This window comes from Gouania willdenowi, chromosome 7 (genome assembly GCF_900634775.1).
Source record: "Gouania willdenowi chromosome 7, fGouWil2.1, whole genome shotgun sequence".
Taxonomy (NCBI): domain Eukaryota; kingdom Metazoa; phylum Chordata; class Actinopteri; order Blenniiformes; family Gobiesocidae; genus Gouania; species Gouania willdenowi.
Genome location: NC_041050.1, coordinates 25,823,930 through 25,841,771, shown reverse-complemented (window position 1 = coordinate 25,841,771; position 17,842 = coordinate 25,823,930). Strand labels below are relative to the sequence as shown.

Here is a 17,842-nt window from a genome sequence, read left to right as displayed (position 1 = left end):
TCAAAGTGTTTCCTATCAAACACACCACAGTTCCTTCAGCCTTTAGGGATCTACCAGGGCCTCCACATGCCAACATTGGCGGGCTGCGGCCCCGGCTGCGCCCGGCTTTGTGGCCCCGCGCTGCCGCTGCCGCTCCGGGCCTGGATCTCCAGTCTGGAGCTGAAGCTGGACTTCAGGCTGAGCAGTTTCTGCTGGATCTGAGGCAGAGTCCTGGAGCTCTGAGCGCAGCAGTTCAGGCAGGTCGGGGTGACGCTGCTGGACATGGACTGTTGGACGAAGTCCTGCACGCGCTGGCACGCGCCCTGATCCAGGCTGGTTTTGGGAAGCAGAGCGGAGACGCGCTGGAGGCAGGCTTTGTAGCCTTCTCTGTAGCTCTCTGTGGCGTCTGAAATGACAATGAAATGTTAGTTTTCTTCTTAGAACGTATGATAAATTAATTTAAGGTAAACCGCAGAACTTTAACTTACTTTTTGCGTTGGTCGGGGGGATCTCACTGAGGAATCTGACCGTCATTTCTAGGATGTCGGCTTTCTCCAGTTTGGAATAGCGAGTTTTCTGAAGAAAATACACAAAAATGAGAAGTTAAACATGTGTAACAACATTTATTTAAACATAAAAATGCACATACTATGAGTTTACTGTAAATAACTATTTTTAATCATCTTACATCTCTGCCTGTGAGGGGAAGAACCAGGTTTTTCAGGTGGTCCAGGCTGTCGTTAATGCGAGCGCGCCTTCTTTTTTCCACCAGTGGCTTCATCGTCTGCAAGAAAATAGGTCCGTCAGCTTTTTACTCATGGAAATGGGAGCTTTGCAGCGGTAAAATTACAAGTAAAAGATTGCAATATAAAGTGGAAGTCCTTTAACGTACCTTTCTCAGCTCGAGAGCTTCTTTTCTTTTGGCTACAGTCATCCTCGGAGAAAAAGTTCGGAGCGCGTCACAAGTCATGTTAGGAGACATGTTGCTTTGGAGAAGTGTTCAGAGTGGAACTCTGCGGTGATGTGTTTCCAACGGTCCAAAGCTGTGGTATATAACCAGGTCTGTGGCGTCGGTTCCCGTGCGTCACGGCTACGCCCCCAAGCCGACACAGCGATTTGGACTGGCTAAAAATCCAATGAAAACAAGACAAAAGCTTTACATTTGAAAAAGATAGCCATCTGTTTTGTATTTTTAATCCAGGCGTGGCTGTCTACAGTTATAATCCATCACGAAATGTAAAAAAATATTTGCGTCAAAAGTTGGAGAGATCCGTGCGTAAAAGAGCACCATGAGCTGATCCATGCACCGAATATATAAACATTACAGCACGTCTTGAAGTAAACCAATACCTTTATTGTTTTAAACTGTTGAAATTATATTTTAGATGTTTGTTTGCTATTTAAATAAAAGAGTAAATGCTCTTAAGAGTTTGCTTGGTAAGCAATTACGCACAGGGCAAAAGTGTGGAAACACTGCAGGCCATGTGTTACATGCGTAACTATAACAAACAATTAACAGCTTTATTCAAAAACTTTTATTTTATACATAATAATGTAACTTCTGTGATATACGTCTTCTTTTCTTAATATTCTCCTGCTGCCTGCAGATGATTGGTTGGCTCACTCTTTATTTTTGTGGGATTATCAGCCTTTGTGTTTCGTATCTTTAATTTTGTATATACTGTATTTATACTTTGTTGTACTTCTAAAAAAAAAAAAAAATAATACCATTGAAGCAACCTAAATGGCACCATTTGAACATCTTGATGTAATGCACAGATTGGCGCCATAGGGGGCAGACGTTCGCCTGGAAATATATCTGAACAAACGTATGACTTACTCGTGCTACCCAAGCCACGCTACTTTCATAAAACATCTGCTCTTCGATTTGGAAAACAATAGTTTTGCATATGACGTTTTATGCAGTTTATGTCTGGAGGGAGTTGTGCGTAAACTACCTGTAGGGTGGAGGCTATACTGCTGCTGCTCTTCTGTTCAGGGAGGTGGCGTCTGCAAACGAGGGTGGGGGGTTCCCAAGTGTCCCCACCAATGTGAACGTTAAATTTAGGAGCTTTCAAGTGATTTGTCCTGTGTTTTGAACCTGAGGTGTGTCTATGTTATAAGTAGTGTTACTTAAACTTTTAATATTTATGTTTTTTGTTTTTTTTTAAAAGAAAGAAATAGCTCCAACTTGACAGCCCATCAAATACCACTGCACTCAGGGGAACCACGCGCGCAGCACGCGCCACGGGGACCAGATGGCTGTCTGTTACAGACACACACACTCACGCACAGCACATGACCCGACCCCCAAACACACCACCGTGCACCGCCCATGCTCCAACATGCATTGCAGACGGTCCCACGATCACAGCTCCGTGACATCTCCACGCATGCGCGTATGCACACACACGCACATTTGTATCAACTTTACACACATGAACACATGATCTCGACGCAGTTTTGGCGTTGGTGTCCCATCTGCATCCATTAAATGTGTTCTTTAACCGCCCCCTTCTCGTTTTTTTTTGTTTTTTTTACTTTACACAATAGTTTGGTGCAGCTTGGCTCTGATGTTTCAGCGTCCACGCCGTCACAAAATGCTTGTTTATCAATACTTTATGGTGATGACGACACATGATGCACAATCTGTTCATGCAGGAGTTTTTTTTTTCTTTCTGAGGAGGCATTGCTTGCCCTTGAAGTCATTTTTCTTTTTTAATCGGTAAAGCTATAAGTGGATTTATTAATAATATCCAAAATAAACATTCATTTATTCATAATTTAAGTGTTTGTTAAAGTTAAAACTGTTTCTTATACAAAAACCGTGACGTTTGATTAGTTTACTTTTGTTACAGATGTTTAAGCTTATATAGGCTATTTGTTCCAAATGATGGGCAGGTATTTAATGAGAACGAGCCTGGATATGAGGAGAATACAGCATCGACCCCCTACATGCAAAGCCAAGCCAGATGCTGAAATTGAGAGGCACACTTGGTGCACGCGTCCCGCATGTCTGCGCTGGGATACGGGGAGGATGCTGAGGAAGGGGGAGGTGCATGTGTTCCCATCTTTGCTCTTACGGTTAGAGTCCTCCTTTGTCTTTTTACAGCAAATTTAGCGTCAGCAAACCATCTGCGCAGGCAGGATAACAGGGAGCCTTTGTCTCCCAATGTGGCGACACTTCATGGGAACTGAGAAAAGGATGTTGAGGACACGGTGACTTCTGAGGACGAGAACTCTGACACATCATTGTTAGGCTTCGAGTTTCATTATGGAGGACGCCAAGTCCTAAAAACAACAATAACTCACAGACTTTACAAAGTTCCACTTGAAAAGATATTTATTGTACCGATCAAAATGAATATTACTGGCATATTAACGTTTAATTTTGTTAGAATTTTGAGATACTCTCGTATTCAGCATCTGAGATTGCGTCCAGAGAGACATAGTCAGAGGTTTTGTTTTGCTGAGTCAATCTATCAATTTATTTCAGATGAACAAAAAATGAATCAACAACAATATCAAGCCAATAGGAGAAACAGGCACTCATTTTTGTTCTATGTTCAAGATTTATTGATTGATTTATTATTATTTATCATTTATGGGTCTATGCTTATTTGATTTATTAGGTATTATGTATGAGTTTAGTTTAGTATTTGAAATGTAATTATTCTTATTTGTTAACTATTTCGATTTTGTTCAAACTGTCTTTTTTAGTCTTAATCTGAGTGTCCCAGTTATTTATATGTGATTTGTCTAATCGCTTGTACTTGCTTGTGTTATTGTTAAATTTAGATGAAGTTGAAATCAGATATTCTAAAACAGTTTGTTCCATAAAATAGACTGTGAGAAAGTGTACCTGAATGTATTTTATTACGGGTAAATAGGAGATATTGGACATTTAATTAGTATGTTAAAAAAAAAGAAACCATAAATAATAATCCATATTTTCAATGTTAATAAAAGCTCACACAAAGTACACAAAACATCTTTGTCATCAATGAAACGAACAAATCTGTCACATCCAACCAAGTATCCATCCATCCAACCGACCACCCACCCATCCATCCACCAGTCATTCGTCCAACCAACCATCCATCCCACCATACAACCAAGCAACCAACCGCCCATCCATCCATCCAACAATTGATTCATCCTGTGATGAAGGACTCAATGTATGTCTTCAGTAGTTTGATTGACAGTTCTCATGTAGCCAGTCACAAGTTAGACTGTAGCAAGTTTGGTTGTAAGCACTACGTCTGCAGCGCGTCATTGTTTTTTTAACCAACCAACCATCCATCCATCTAACCAACCAACCATCATCCATCCATCCATCCAACAACCATCCATCCATCCATCTGACACATACATACATGCATACATCCACAAACACAATTAACCAACCTACCGACCAACCGACCATTCATACACACACACATCCATCCACTCATTCATCATCCATCCACCCATCCAACCCACCAACCAATTATCCATCCATCCACACATCTATCCACACACCCATTTAACCAACCAACCAGCCAGCCATCCATCCATCCATCCATCCATCCATCAATGGAGCAGGTCTGTTTAACCTCAGAAAGTCTCTCTTATTTGCCTACTGAAAACCTCACCTTGAAAAAATGCTTTGTCTTCATCAGTTTTTGTCACAGTATGGTTTGTGGGATCTGACAACACAGACTTTGCTGTCATGGTGTGTTCATTTGCTGGGCCTTTTTTGTCACTATTTCATTACTAGTGTATTCGTTTAGATCCCTTATTATAGATGCTGTTGAGCAGAAAAACCTATAAAGGTGCGACCATGGCTCAGGTGGTAGTGGGTCGTCTTCTGATCGAGAGGTTGGGGGTTCGATCCCAGTACCTGACTATGTGTCGAAGTGTCCTTGGGCAAGACACTGAACCCTAAGTTGCTCCCAGTGGTTGACAAGCACCTTGCATGGCAGTCCTGTCCCACTGGTGTGTGAATGTGAGAGTGATTGGGTGAATGAGCTGATATGTAAAGCGCTTTGAGACTGCTTCAGTGTGGTGATAAAGTGCTATATAAAATCAAGTCCATTTACCATTTACCATAAAGGTCTAGTGTTACAGTAGCAGGGAGGTTTAGCCTAAAAAATAGATATTTGACTTCAACTCATGATGCAAAGATCCCCTTTGGTATTTAAGTAACTTAGGGTCATTCAAATAAATTTATCCTAAGACATAAGTGAGCTCACACTTTGTATCGGAATAGACTGGGTTTTTTGGGGGGTTTTTTTTTCAAAAATGGCCTCCAATTTGCCGGAAATACACTTGAGCCCATATCTTTGATTTTGTTATAGCTTGACAAATTTGGTGTTTAAATGTATATTTTTGGGGTCAAGGAATCCACTGAAATAGGTTTCAAGTTAAAAAACCAACAGTTTCCCCCATACTATGACAAAGTCAGGGTAAATGTGCATAAAATAAAAGTTGTGATGTCATCAGAGTGACTTCATTAATGTTTTAGGTATATTAAATTTGTTCAAAGGAGCATGCACCAAAATGAAAACTCTTGGCTGAAACAACAACCGAAAATGCAAAAATCAAGGCCAAAAACGGAAATAAGTTATCATGCAACTTATTAGTACTATTGCATTTATGGCTATGAATGTCTATGAACCTCACTAAAATGAAAGCATTGCATTAATATTCATGCTTCAAAGAATAAATCAATTAAGAGTAGATGAAAAATATTTGTTTAGCACTGACATTCCAACAATGGACAATATGAAATAAAATAAAACAAATAATAGGTTTAATTTGACCTATAACTGATTGGGCTGCTGTAAGAGTCAAATTAAATCTGTACTCTCAAGGAAACATAAAGTGCATTGAAGTTGTTGATGAAGCTTTATTGCAGTGAAATCTGTTCCTGACAGACTCTCACTGTCGGCTCCGCTCTTCTTTCCTGTTCTGTGTGCATCTCCGAGCAGGTTCTCTGCTTTCACTGCAGCATGCATCATTTCTTGTACACGCTGCTTTAATCCCATCCAAATAATGATCTTTATTATGCAGACAAAGTACAGTCATGTAGAAGTGCAGAAGATCTCTGTGAAACGTGCACTGGCAGACTAAAGCTGAGTTCATGCTTCTGGTGCACACTCAAGCGTCAGGCTGCAGTGTGGTCCATGTTGACGGAGGGTTACACGTAACTACAGTGTCAACATGACAGAAACATAAATCACACTTGCGTGGTTTGTCTCAACCTCTGTTTAGAAGAAGCTTTAGTGCTCAGATGTATTGAAATATGGTTGATCCACAGAGCTGTTGTCAGTTTGTGCTGACCGTGCTGCTTGCTCGCATCTTTACACCATCTTGTTTCGGTCGGGTCGTTTCAGTGAGAACATCTTCGGTGGCCGAATTTTTGGTGCATCACTAATTTCCTATGTCAGACCGCACTGCAGATTGAAAAAACATGAAGTCCTTCTTCATCATTCAAACTGAGAAACAATCATGTTACAAAGAAGCTGAAGACATGATTGGGGGATCTGCCTGAGTTTAGTGAAAATCAGTAGTGCTCGTTAGGATGTTGGGCAGTGGTGGGCTCATGGTTAAGGAAGCAGGCTTGTAGCCAGATGGTCTTTTGTTCAAATCCACAGTGGGTCATCACTGTGGGACATTGGTCAAGTCCCTTAACCCTCACTGCTTCCAGGTTGTCTTTGCAAAAAAGAGCTTGCTCTGAATGACTTGCCTGGTGAAATGAAGGTAAAAATAAATGTAGTTTGGCTGATGATTCAAAATCATGTTTTGTGGCACAAAAGCTGCAGAAATGCACTGTCAATATTATGAGAACCATGCAATCAAATGTGGAGTGGCCAACAAAAAGTAACTGTGGAGGGCTGCCACCCTTGTCTTGGATAGAAAAGTAAAAGAATGTGCTCAGGTGGCGGGTGAGAGGCATCTATTGGCAGAACTAGCTGCTGGTGACATGGTGCATGCCTGACTAGACTCTATAGAAAAGCAGAAACTGTTGGATGTGACTCAACTGAAAGAAATGCAACTCAAGTCATCAGAGCACGTCTTCAGTAATTTGATTGAATACATCCAAAACTCCTCCTTAGTCATCCGGGAGGGGTTTGGAGTAGAGCCGCTGCTCCTCCGCATTGAGAAGTGCCAGGTGAGGTGGCTCGGGCACCTAATCAGGATGCCCCCCAGACGCCTCCCCAGTGAGGCGTTCAGGGCACGCTCCTCCGGAAGGAGACCCTGAAGAAGACCCAGGACACGCTGGATTGACTGTGTTTCTTGGCTGGCCTGGGAACGCCTCGGGATTAGCCCGGAGGAGCTGGAGGAAGTGGCCGGGGAGAGGGAAGTTTGGGCCTGCCTGCTGAGTATGCTGCCCCTGCAACCTGGCAATGGATGGATGGACATCCAAAACTATGTCTGACTTGACAGCCATATGAGATGAGCACATTGCTGATTTGGGATTTCCAAACATCAAATGCCACTCCATGTGCTTTTGGGAGGATATTGAACACCTGATTCTTGACATCAGAGCAATCATCCAACCATTTTCTGATCCGCTTCAAACTATTGGATGTGACTCAACTGAGAGTAATGCAACTCAAGTCAGTTAATTTTCCACTCTGTATGATGCAGATCCAAGAAATCTGTCTGTGTTCCTTGGCACAAAAAAGAGACGAAAACACAAGCTTTGCAATCCTTTTAGTGATGAAATTTACTCTAAACTATTAGTCGTCATCACTACAACACTGTAGATAGGAAATTGTCTATTTCTAAACTCTGAACATAGTTTGGATATCGTTATTGTTCTCTCACTGCTCAATCCTTCATCCATTAACATTTTATGTTGTGATTTATTTATTAAGTTGTGAATGGACTGTTTTGTAGGCGTACGTGACTTAGTGGTTAGCACGTTGACTTCTCAATAAGAAGGTCCTGGGTTCAAGCCCTGAAGTGGACACTTGGGTCTTTTCTGTATGGAATTTGCATGTTCTCCCTGTGCTGCATGGGTTCTCTCCGGGTAATCCGGCTTCCTCCCACAACCCAAAAACAATGGCCCGTAGGAGTGAATGTGAGTGGTTCTTTGTCTGTATGCTGCCCTGTGATGGACTGGCTCCCTGTTCAGTGTGTACCTCTGCCTAGCACCCAGTGTGAGCTGGAGATAGGACAAAGTGGGTCTGAAAATGAATGGATGGATGGACTGTTTTTGGCATGTATTTTTTCAAAAGTAATTGCACATTTTACTTCCAATTGCCTTGGAAAGGGGGATACTGTTGATTTCTTCAACTTCAAACCTTTTTTTTTTGGATTCGTCATTTTTGCTATAACAGAATCAGAGATATGGGCCGCTCTCATGTATGGTCGGTGGCCATTTTAAAGATACGTCTGCATTTTAGGTAGAAGGTGTAATCTCACTTGTGTCTTAGGGTGAATTTATTTCTATTATCCTAAGGTACTTCCATGCCAAAAAGGAACTTTGCATTGTGAATTGAAGTCAATAGTCAATACGTAGACTTGGTCTCTGTTCATCTTCTAACTCATAAGCCATGCAATCCAAATATTAATTTATAATCGTATGTATCAATGTATTTCATTCTAATGTCAGAATTTTATCAATGATCAGTGAATATTATTATGTTGAAAGGGAAATGAAACAGTTAAGATAATAATATAGAAATAAGAAAAAGATAAACCCTGTGTGTGTTTCCTGAGACTCCCAAGCGGAATTCATGTGGTTACAAAAACTTGTTAGTGACACCTGAAACAATGTAGGAGATTAAAATATATAAGGAATATGAGGACAAATATAAGGCCAGCATAAGAGGACAAAAGTGGCTCAATTCACCATCAGTAGACAGTGGAACTGTGCAGTGTTGGTGCAGAGTCCAGCTGTCATCTGCTCTCTCCCTCCTTCCCCCATCCCTCCCTTTACCAGAAACAGGCTGGGATGAGAGACAGCTTTTCAAAAATAATGTAAAGCAAAGGAAGGAGGGACAGACCAGCGCTCCAGCTGTCATTTAGTCGTCGTTTCACTGTTTACAGACATTCTCAACCTGAATAGGCTACGCACAATCTTCCCAGTATTAGAAAACATTTCTAATTCTTTTTAAGTAGCAGGGTTTCAACCTTTTAAATAGTACACAAACTGCCATAAAATAGGCCAACCGGATGGAGACATGTTTTGCGCATGCGTTGGAAGGATCCAAAGCGCTCAGACACGTTGCATGCATGCATTGAAGGGATCTGAAAAGATCCAGTTTGTGAAACGATTGGACATTGGACATTGACAGTCCATCACAACGACTTACGTGGCAAAGCAAGACAAAAAAGGAAGACTGATGTGGAGAAACAATACATTTGGATAGGACTCCGCACGGACTCGAAGTGGAAATCTGTGACCATGCACATACTGGTGTCAGAGGGAAAGTGATGACAGATAGAACAAGAAAACATTGTCATCAACATCCCCTGCTAGATTTGTTTTTGTATAACTCACAACTTTTTCTGAAATTTCCTAAATCTAAGAACTTAGATGTATACATAAGAAAATATTATCACATCAGAATATAAAATTACCAATTATCTTAAACGGTTTCTAAGAAAAGTTGTCCTCTTTGAAGATACCTCAAACAGAGTAAAAAAAATGGCACAAGAGCAATAACTCCGAAAAAAATTATTGCGCACTTCTCATTTTGGAACTCCATCAAGTTATTGATAACCTGAAGCCACACAGCAAATTTGGTTATCCTATCATAAACAGATTCTAGGAAAAGCTGTTCCCTTTGAAGATACCTCGAACAGAGTACAAAAAATGGAAAAATGGCAATAACTACAAAAAAAAATGATTGTGCACTTGTCATTTTCAAACTCCATCAAGGTATTGATATTCTGAAGCCACACCGAATTTGGTTATCGTATCTTAAACCGTTTCTCAGAAAAGTTGTCCCTTTTAACTCGGACGGATGGACGGACGGACGGAGCTCAAGCCTATATACCCCTTCACACTTTGTAGCGGGGGATAATAAATCACTTGTAAATCTTGGACAAGCATAAGGTGGAGATAACATGCACAATCAATTTGCTGGGTGTGGACAAGGAGTGGAATGAGTCTGCTCTGACCTGCAGCTGGGAATGCTACGGCCGCCTGTGAGCTTTGTGGTGGGGGAGGGGCTTATGGCAGCAAGCCGTAAGCCCCTCATTGAGGAAAGTAACTACGGAGTGATATAAGCTATCTTGTCAGAGTCTCTAAAACATAATAAAACTCTCCAATAAAACAAAATAAAGTTGGTCAGAGGAATTGGGAAGTCACCAGATTTAGTGACAAAGTCACTGCAATTGGCTCCAAGGTTGTGCGTGTTCACGAGGATGCCAGTAGATTCAAAACAGGGAGGGGAGTGTGGTGCTTGGTTCTTTCCATTCCAGTCTCACAATTCTACATACTGCTGCTTTAAGGGTTGGAAATTGGAAGTTGGAAATCCAGCAGCATAACTAATTTAAGTCCCTATCTCACATTTTTTGACATCTTGGGTTTTTAACGGCATCCCATTTTATGAAAAAGAGACATGCTGATATCTGGTAATAAAAGTGCCAACTCTATGACCCACTACTGCTGAGCATTGCTGCCTATCAGTGTAGGGGTCGTGGGTTCAAATCCTGCTGGTGGCCCAACTTGTCTCTGTCAAGTCCTGTGATAGACTGGCATCCTATCCAGGGGGTTTACACTGCCTTATGCCCAATGTCAGCCTGGATAGGCCTCAGCATCCCCTGTGACACTGACAAAAAAAAGCAGGTATGGATGATGGGACGAGAATGCTTACAGCAACCACCAAGGCTTCAGCTACCAAAGCTGGTTTCAGTGGCTCTGGAGCCCACAAATAAACCTCTGACTGGCTGAAAAGTCGTATCATGCCCCTGGATTTCTAAACGTCATATACGGAGCCAAGAGAAGCAGCAAAAATACAGTATCCACTCAGACCACTTGCAACATGCTCACAGGTAATTATGGATTTCTATTCAAACAAAGCCAAAAAACGTACATACTGCAGCTTTAAAGCTGCTGGAGAGGATAACTTCCTGTCAGATATAGGCATATGTCCAGGCCTCGTAGATCAATAAATGGAAGATAATTTGCTTGAAAAAAGATGTAAATCGCCACTCGAAAGTTTGTTTTCATCTCCACTGTAAACACTCTCTTATTGACATTGCCGGAAAAGTTTGGTGCATTGCATTGTGGATGTGATTTCCTATGTTTGCTCCCAAAAAATATGCAAAAGTGACTTCCCAACACATTTCTGGTGCTTTCACTGTAAGTTGCAGCAAAACAATGATGGATGTTTAATTTGGGGCTTGCATGAGACCCACTATGCAGTTTCATCAGCCCCTGGTCTGACAATGCACTCACTCAGCTGCGCAACTGTTTTGCTTATACAGACTGAAGCATCTTTGAGTAACTGGACCTGGACTCTTACACAGACACTGTACTCTTTCACATCAGGTGCTGTCAGTCAACAAACGCATCAGGGTTTTTCCAAACCATAAACCCTGGATTACAGGTGAAGTCAAGGCTCTGATCAGAGGCCAGTGCTGCCCTAGTGTCTTTCTTAGGCATGGTTGGGTCATCACACTGACTTAAACTGAGGTCAGTGAGGTATGCAGTTCTTTGGATGTTGTTCTAAGATCCTTTGTGACCCCCTGGATTAGTTTTCCTTGCACCCTTGAAGTAATGTTGGTTGGTCAACCACTCCTGGGAAGGTTTACCACTGCTTACAGTTTTCTCCATGTGTTGATAATGGCTCTAAACGTGGTCCTTGGAAAGGGCTTTGTAACATTTTCCACACTGACAGATTTTAATCACTTTGCTTCTCATTTTTTCTAAAAATTTCTTTGGTCCTGTTTGTTTGTTTGTTTTTTTATTTTTTTTATCTTGTAGCCTACTTCAATTTGTCTGACAGGTTTTATTTCAGTGATTTCTTGATTCAACAATCATAGCGGCAATCAAGCCTGGGTGTGGCCAGTGAAACTGTACATTTCCGAAGACTAACTCAAATTTCAACAATGGGGTGGGGGGGATTACTTTTTCACATCAGGTCAGATGGATTTGATTGTTTTCCCCCCTTAATAGATAAAATCATAGTTTAGGAAATGCATTTTATAATAACTTGGGTTGACTTTGGTTTGATGATCCAAAACATTTGAGTGTGATAAATATACAAAATAATCAGTAATCGGAAGGGGGAAAATACTTTTTCACAGCACTGGAAACTCCAGCACCCACACACTGTCTCCAAGAACACGAGATGAGAAAGGTGTTGCCACCAGAGGTGAAAGTAACGGATTTAATATACTGAAACATTGTAGGCTCAGTTGCAGTCGGTCGATTGGGGCTGGGAAGCCAGACCAGAAACCAATTCAACCAAGGCCAGGGCAAAGAGAGGTGGCAACTTATTCAGCAAGAGGTCCGGGCACATGTGGAGAAGCAGCAAAGCAAGAGATTGGCAATGCGTCAGCAAGGAGCATGGACCACCTGGAACCTCGCAGCTGCTCAAAAGATTTCCTGGGCTGAAATCTGGAAGTCAGAACCATCAAGACTCAAATTCCTGATCCAGTCATTGTACTGGGTTCTCCCTAGCCCAACCAACCTGTACACTTGGGTTTTGGCTGAATCTTTATCATGCCCGGTGTGTTCAGGGTGCGGATCCCTAGAAGACATCTTAAGCTGCTGTCCCAAAGCTCAGAAGGGAGATACATGTGGTGCCACAGGTGTTGAAGGCAATAGCAGACACCATATGCACTGGCATACAGCAGAGCAAACACCAGCTCCCAGTAAGGAATTACATCACCTTTGTCAGGACAGGGGAGAGACCTTCAACACAGCAGAGGATCTTGGTGGGCTTGCTTGCCTCGGCTCATGACTGGCAGCTGCGAGTGGATCTTGGAAGACAGCTGAAGTTTCCAGAGCACATCATTTCATCTGCGCTTAGGCCAGACATGGTTTTAACATCTAACTCCTCAGGGCAAGTGCTCTTTGAACTAACAGTCCTCTGGGAAGAGTTGGGTCAGTGAGGGTGTCTGAAGATTTGAGAACCGAAACACCCCGTAACCTGGGTTCTTCACTGAGGATGTGACCAAGCTGCATCAATAATGCTGATGGTGTTTCTTTAATCTAACGTTACTGTAATTGAGTGGCTTTTATGGGTACTTGTACGTTTTTGAGTGTATTTCTAAATCAGTAATTTCACTTTTACTTAAAGGTATTGTAGAAGATGTTAATTTGGCTTCAAATTCCAGGTGGATCATCAAGACTATTGGTCTTCCTAATTGTCAACCTGGTGATATGTTTATGTAAGACCGTTGTACGTGTTCATTCCTAGCTAGTTTTTGCTTTCTGCGCTGCACTTACCGGTGGCGAGTCTGACATAGTGGGAAAAGTGAAAATCTTCTTTTGGAAAGTAAGCTTGTATGAGCAATGCTGACACCAACTTGTAGACAAGCTGTGCACGTGGAACACTGGGCTCGTGCACGCTCGCTCGCACACATTTAATAGGCATTTCCTTTTTGGGAGAAGGTAGAATGTGCATTTTTTCAAAAAGTGGAGAGGACTTTCCTTTCTAAACTTTGGAAAAATCCTCCTCTATGCCTTTAAGTTTGTTTTAAAAGGAGTAATGTAATTTGTTACATTTCTACACCCAAACCTGAGTAAATTATTATATTTTATTTAAAAAATGATCACTGGACATTACAAAAGTACAACAAATTAAATAACCAGACAACAATACATCACATCATAGCCGACCAACCAGATTAAACGTAATGCAGTGTTTTTACACTCTTAGTTTCTACAATTCTAGATACAAACTGTATATGAAAGAACAGCTTGAGGTATTGCTGTTTAACTGCAATGCTGGTAAAACAATGTCTTTATAATGCTAGCGCACAACACCAAGCTTTTAGCATCAACCAATGGGTAAATCAAGAACTAAAAAAGGTGCCAAACTATTTGACACAATGTCATATACATCCATACATCTGACAGTTTATTGCTGCACAAACACAAAAATACAAACACAAATTCGCAAATTCCTCTAACAACTCAAAATGGGTTCGCAAATCACGTGAGTTGAGAAGTAATGGTTTAGTTTAATCAACTAAGCAGCTTTTTGTTTGTTTGCATATTAGCTATTAAAGAGAAAAGCCAAAACACTTTAATATTTGGATTCTGGGAATTAACCATATCTAAACATGCTTGTGAAAATTCCAAGTTCAATATCGTACTTTTATTAAAATGATATATATGAAACGAGTGAATTGCAGTAAGTTCGATCTTCTTTTTGGAATCATGTAAAGCAGAGAGGAGCAACTTATATTGGAGCGTGGGACACAAAAACATAACTGTCTATTCCGAGGGTCACTTTAATATAATTCAGGTCAGCATTTATAATCTTATCAATCCAAACATTGTTATTTTTGCATACTTTTGTTTTGTTTGTTTGTCATTTTGTGTTTTTTACTGTCATTTTGTGAATTTTTCTCTCATTTTATGAGTGTTTTTTGTACTTTTATCTGTTATTGATGTCATTTTGTGTGTTTTAGGTCATACGCTCATTTTCAGTGATTTGTTGTGTATAGTTTTGTAGTCATCTTGTGTATTTTTCTGCGTGTTTCATTTTGAGTGTTTTTTGGAGTCATTTCTGGGGGCCCCACAAAACTAGACCGAGGGCCACCAGTTGCCTTGGTGGCCCTCAATCAACTATTTGCAAATACAACAAAAATAGACCAAATGTCCAAAACAGGGTGTAGGAGTTGCTGTAAAATTCAGACAACTTCTGATGTGTAGAAAATTATGATGAGGAAATTATATTATTTTTTCATCTGATTCCCTTAATTCAGTGAAAATGAGTTACTGTCTGTTTAGAAGGATACTGTGTATATTTATTCATAAAGTGTAGTATCATTGAACTAATGAACACATTTTGTATGTATTTGTGTTTCTCACGCCCAGCTTCTTCCCACCCATTAGGCGTTCCTGCAGTGAGGCGCCTCACGGTAACAATGGAGCAGCTGCTCATCAGCATCAATGGGCTCTGGCTGACCTGTGGCTCCGTGCGTTTGCGCGCCTTTTCCTCCTTTAATTCCCACACTGAGGAATGAATACCCCAGTAACACCGAAACTTCAAAGATCACATGCACACACCACCACCATATTTTTTTTAAAATCTTTTTTTTTATTTTATTTAAAGCAATTCGGAAAGACAGAATTGTAAATAACAACATGCTCATCCTATGAACACACAGTGTTTACGCGCTACCGTTGCACAGAACAAAATACTTTTAAGTCCATATAGTGCAAACCTCAAACAAAAATAACCCCTGGGGTTTTACAAAAGTGTTGTTTACAACCCGTATCTTTGAAACCCCAAAGAGGATTGCATCTTATAAGTGAGATCTGTGCCCGCACCACTGGCAACAAATACTGACTTTAAACATCATACAGAAACATTCTTCATTTGTCTTTGCTAAGCTACGCTTGTATGAATATATATTGCAGTCAATCATAAAGAATAAATAAAATACATGATATAAATGTCTATGTGATCTACCAGGGCCTCCACATGCCAACATTGGCGGGCTGCGGCCCTGGCTGCGCCCGGCTTTGTGGCCCCGCGCTCCCGCTGCCGCTCCGGGCCTGGATCTCCAGTCTGGAGCTGAAGCTGGACTTCAGGCTGAGCAGTTTCTGCTGGATCTGAGGCAGAGTCCTGGAGCTCTGAGCGCAGCAGTTCAGGCAGGTCGGGGTGACGCTGCTGGACATGGACTGTTGGACGAAGTCCTGCACGCGCTGGCACGCGCCCTGATCCAAGCTGGTTTTGGGAAGCAGAGCGGAGACGCGCTGGAGGCAGGCTTTGTAGCCCTCTCTGTAGCTCTCTGTGGCGTCTGAGGAGAGGAAGAGGTCGGTTAGTGACTGCAGGGTAATCACATGGAGCTCATAATCACACGGAGCTCATCCTAAGCAAACGGAAAACGTGTTCGAGGCGATGCTCACCTTTGACAGGGGAAGAGGGTAGGTCTCTGAGGAAGCGCACGGTCATTTCCAAGATATCAGCTTTCTCCAGTTTGGAATAGCGCGCGTTGTCTTTGCCAACAAGTGGCAGAATTAGGCTCTTCAGATGATTCAGGCTGTCATTGATGCGCGCACGCCTTCTTTTCTCCAACAACGGCTTCAAAGTCTGAGGAAGAAACGATAGAAAAGTTCAAACAGCTGCACCAAAACACACAAGCCTGAAAGTGACTCAAGCTAAAGAGTTTTCTCCTAGGCTCACCTTTCTGAGCTCGTTGGCCTGCTTCCTCTGGGCTACGGTGGCCCTGGGGGCCAGAGGCTGGCTGGGACTCATGGTGTTTGCTGCTTGTGGCGGTGCTTTGTGGGTGGAGGTGAAACTCGCTCTGTGAGCTGTGGAGGTGAAGTGTGCTGCGGAGCTGCGGAGCCTCGTATTTATGTGGCTCAGGGGCGTCAGAGGGGAGGGGACACAAGCCACCGTGTGTGACAAAGACCCCCCCTCCTCCTCCTCCTCCTCTGGGACCATCTGCACACCCACACCAGTGTCTACTGGTATGAGCTCTGCGTTCTGGTGCTTTATCAATTCAAATGTTACCGTTTATTCAGAAACTTTTTACACTTAACGACGATTTCATCCAACAAGAGACCAATGCACATGCACACTTTTACAGCACATTTCATCCAACAACTCCTATGTTCCACTGTTAAAGACAAGTATATAAAGTTTGCAACAACAAAAAAAACACACACACACCAATGTGCCAATATGTGTGTGTTTATTGTTTATTTCACACACACACACACACACACACACACACACACACACACACACACACACACACACACACACACACACACACACACACACACACACATTGAGTGAATCTGAGATGTCCAGACTAATCCATTCCTATCATTCATGAACCTGATACCCAAGCCACGCCATAGATTGACATCTGTCTGTGTCTGAGGACCGTCAGCAGCATGTTTCTAATGTCAAACCCATGTTTACCTGCAGCAGAAGGAGAGACAGTGATAACCTGCTAAACAACCACAATAAAAAAAAAAAGGTGCAGCTCTAATGTATTAGCCTGTGGACATGTGAAAATAACAACGCGTTAAATAAACACGCATGTGCTCATGCACGTGCAGAAACACTGTGAGGCTGCGCATTCAAGTGATTTAATGAAAAGCAGAACACTTATTTAGGTCTCTTATTTATTATTTATGAACAATATATTACATACGTGTAACACTTCGTTTATTTGTTTAAAACAAACACACATCCGAAGCCTGCGTGACTTTATGGAAACTTTTGCGCTTCCAGCGGGCTTCACGCGCTCGGCACGCGCCACTTCCAGCAGCAGCAGCAGCAGATGGGATCCCGGACAATCCCCCACTCCCCCCATCCGCTCCCCTCCTCACCCACAAACCCAGCCCCCACGACTCCCTTCAGCATCCCAACAGTTTGCGCTCCGATTTCCATCGCCATGGTTCTGCTGTGTGTTTGGGTCGCTTTGTTCCCTCTGGAAAGACACACACACACACACACACACACACACACACACACACACACACACACACACACACACACACACACACACACACACACACACACACACACACACTATAAAGTTAAAGTTGAATTAAATCATGCTTGTACTGAGAACGACCTGCAGCTTTACGCACAACTTATATTCATGATTATTCATAATCCATTCATGTTAGAGAGACAGTGCATACGTGCGTTTTGGGGTTTTTAGTGCAAGCTGCTTCATGTGCACGCGCCTTGTCCCATGGGGCCCCAGACTGTAA

The 17,842-nt window shown here is 42.1% G+C and overlaps 2 protein-coding genes across 2 annotated transcripts; both read right to left on the bottom strand.

Annotated features, from left to right (window-relative positions):
- Positions 1–1,006, bottom strand: LOC114467497 (transcription factor HES-2-like). Its single transcript, XM_028453836.1, has 4 exons — positions 872–1,006; positions 668–763; positions 468–555; positions 1–385 (listed from the first exon to the last, which is right to left on the bottom strand). Exons 1-4 carry the CDS (start codon positions 959–961, stop codon positions 51–53), a joined length of 609 nt encoding a protein of 202 aa, XP_028309637.1. The 5' UTR covers positions 962–1,006; the 3' UTR covers positions 1–50.
- Positions 1,007–15,571: 14,565 nt separating this feature from the next.
- On the bottom strand, positions 15,572–16,420 carry hes2.1 (hes family bHLH transcription factor 2, tandem duplicate 1). Its single transcript, XM_028453870.1, has 3 exons — positions 16,293–16,420; positions 16,016–16,199; positions 15,572–15,906 (listed from the first exon to the last, which is right to left on the bottom strand). Exons 1-3 carry the CDS (start codon positions 16,362–16,364, stop codon positions 15,572–15,574), a joined length of 591 nt encoding a protein of 196 aa, XP_028309671.1. The 5' UTR covers positions 16,365–16,420.
- Between the last annotated feature and the right edge of the window lie 1,422 nt (positions 16,421–17,842).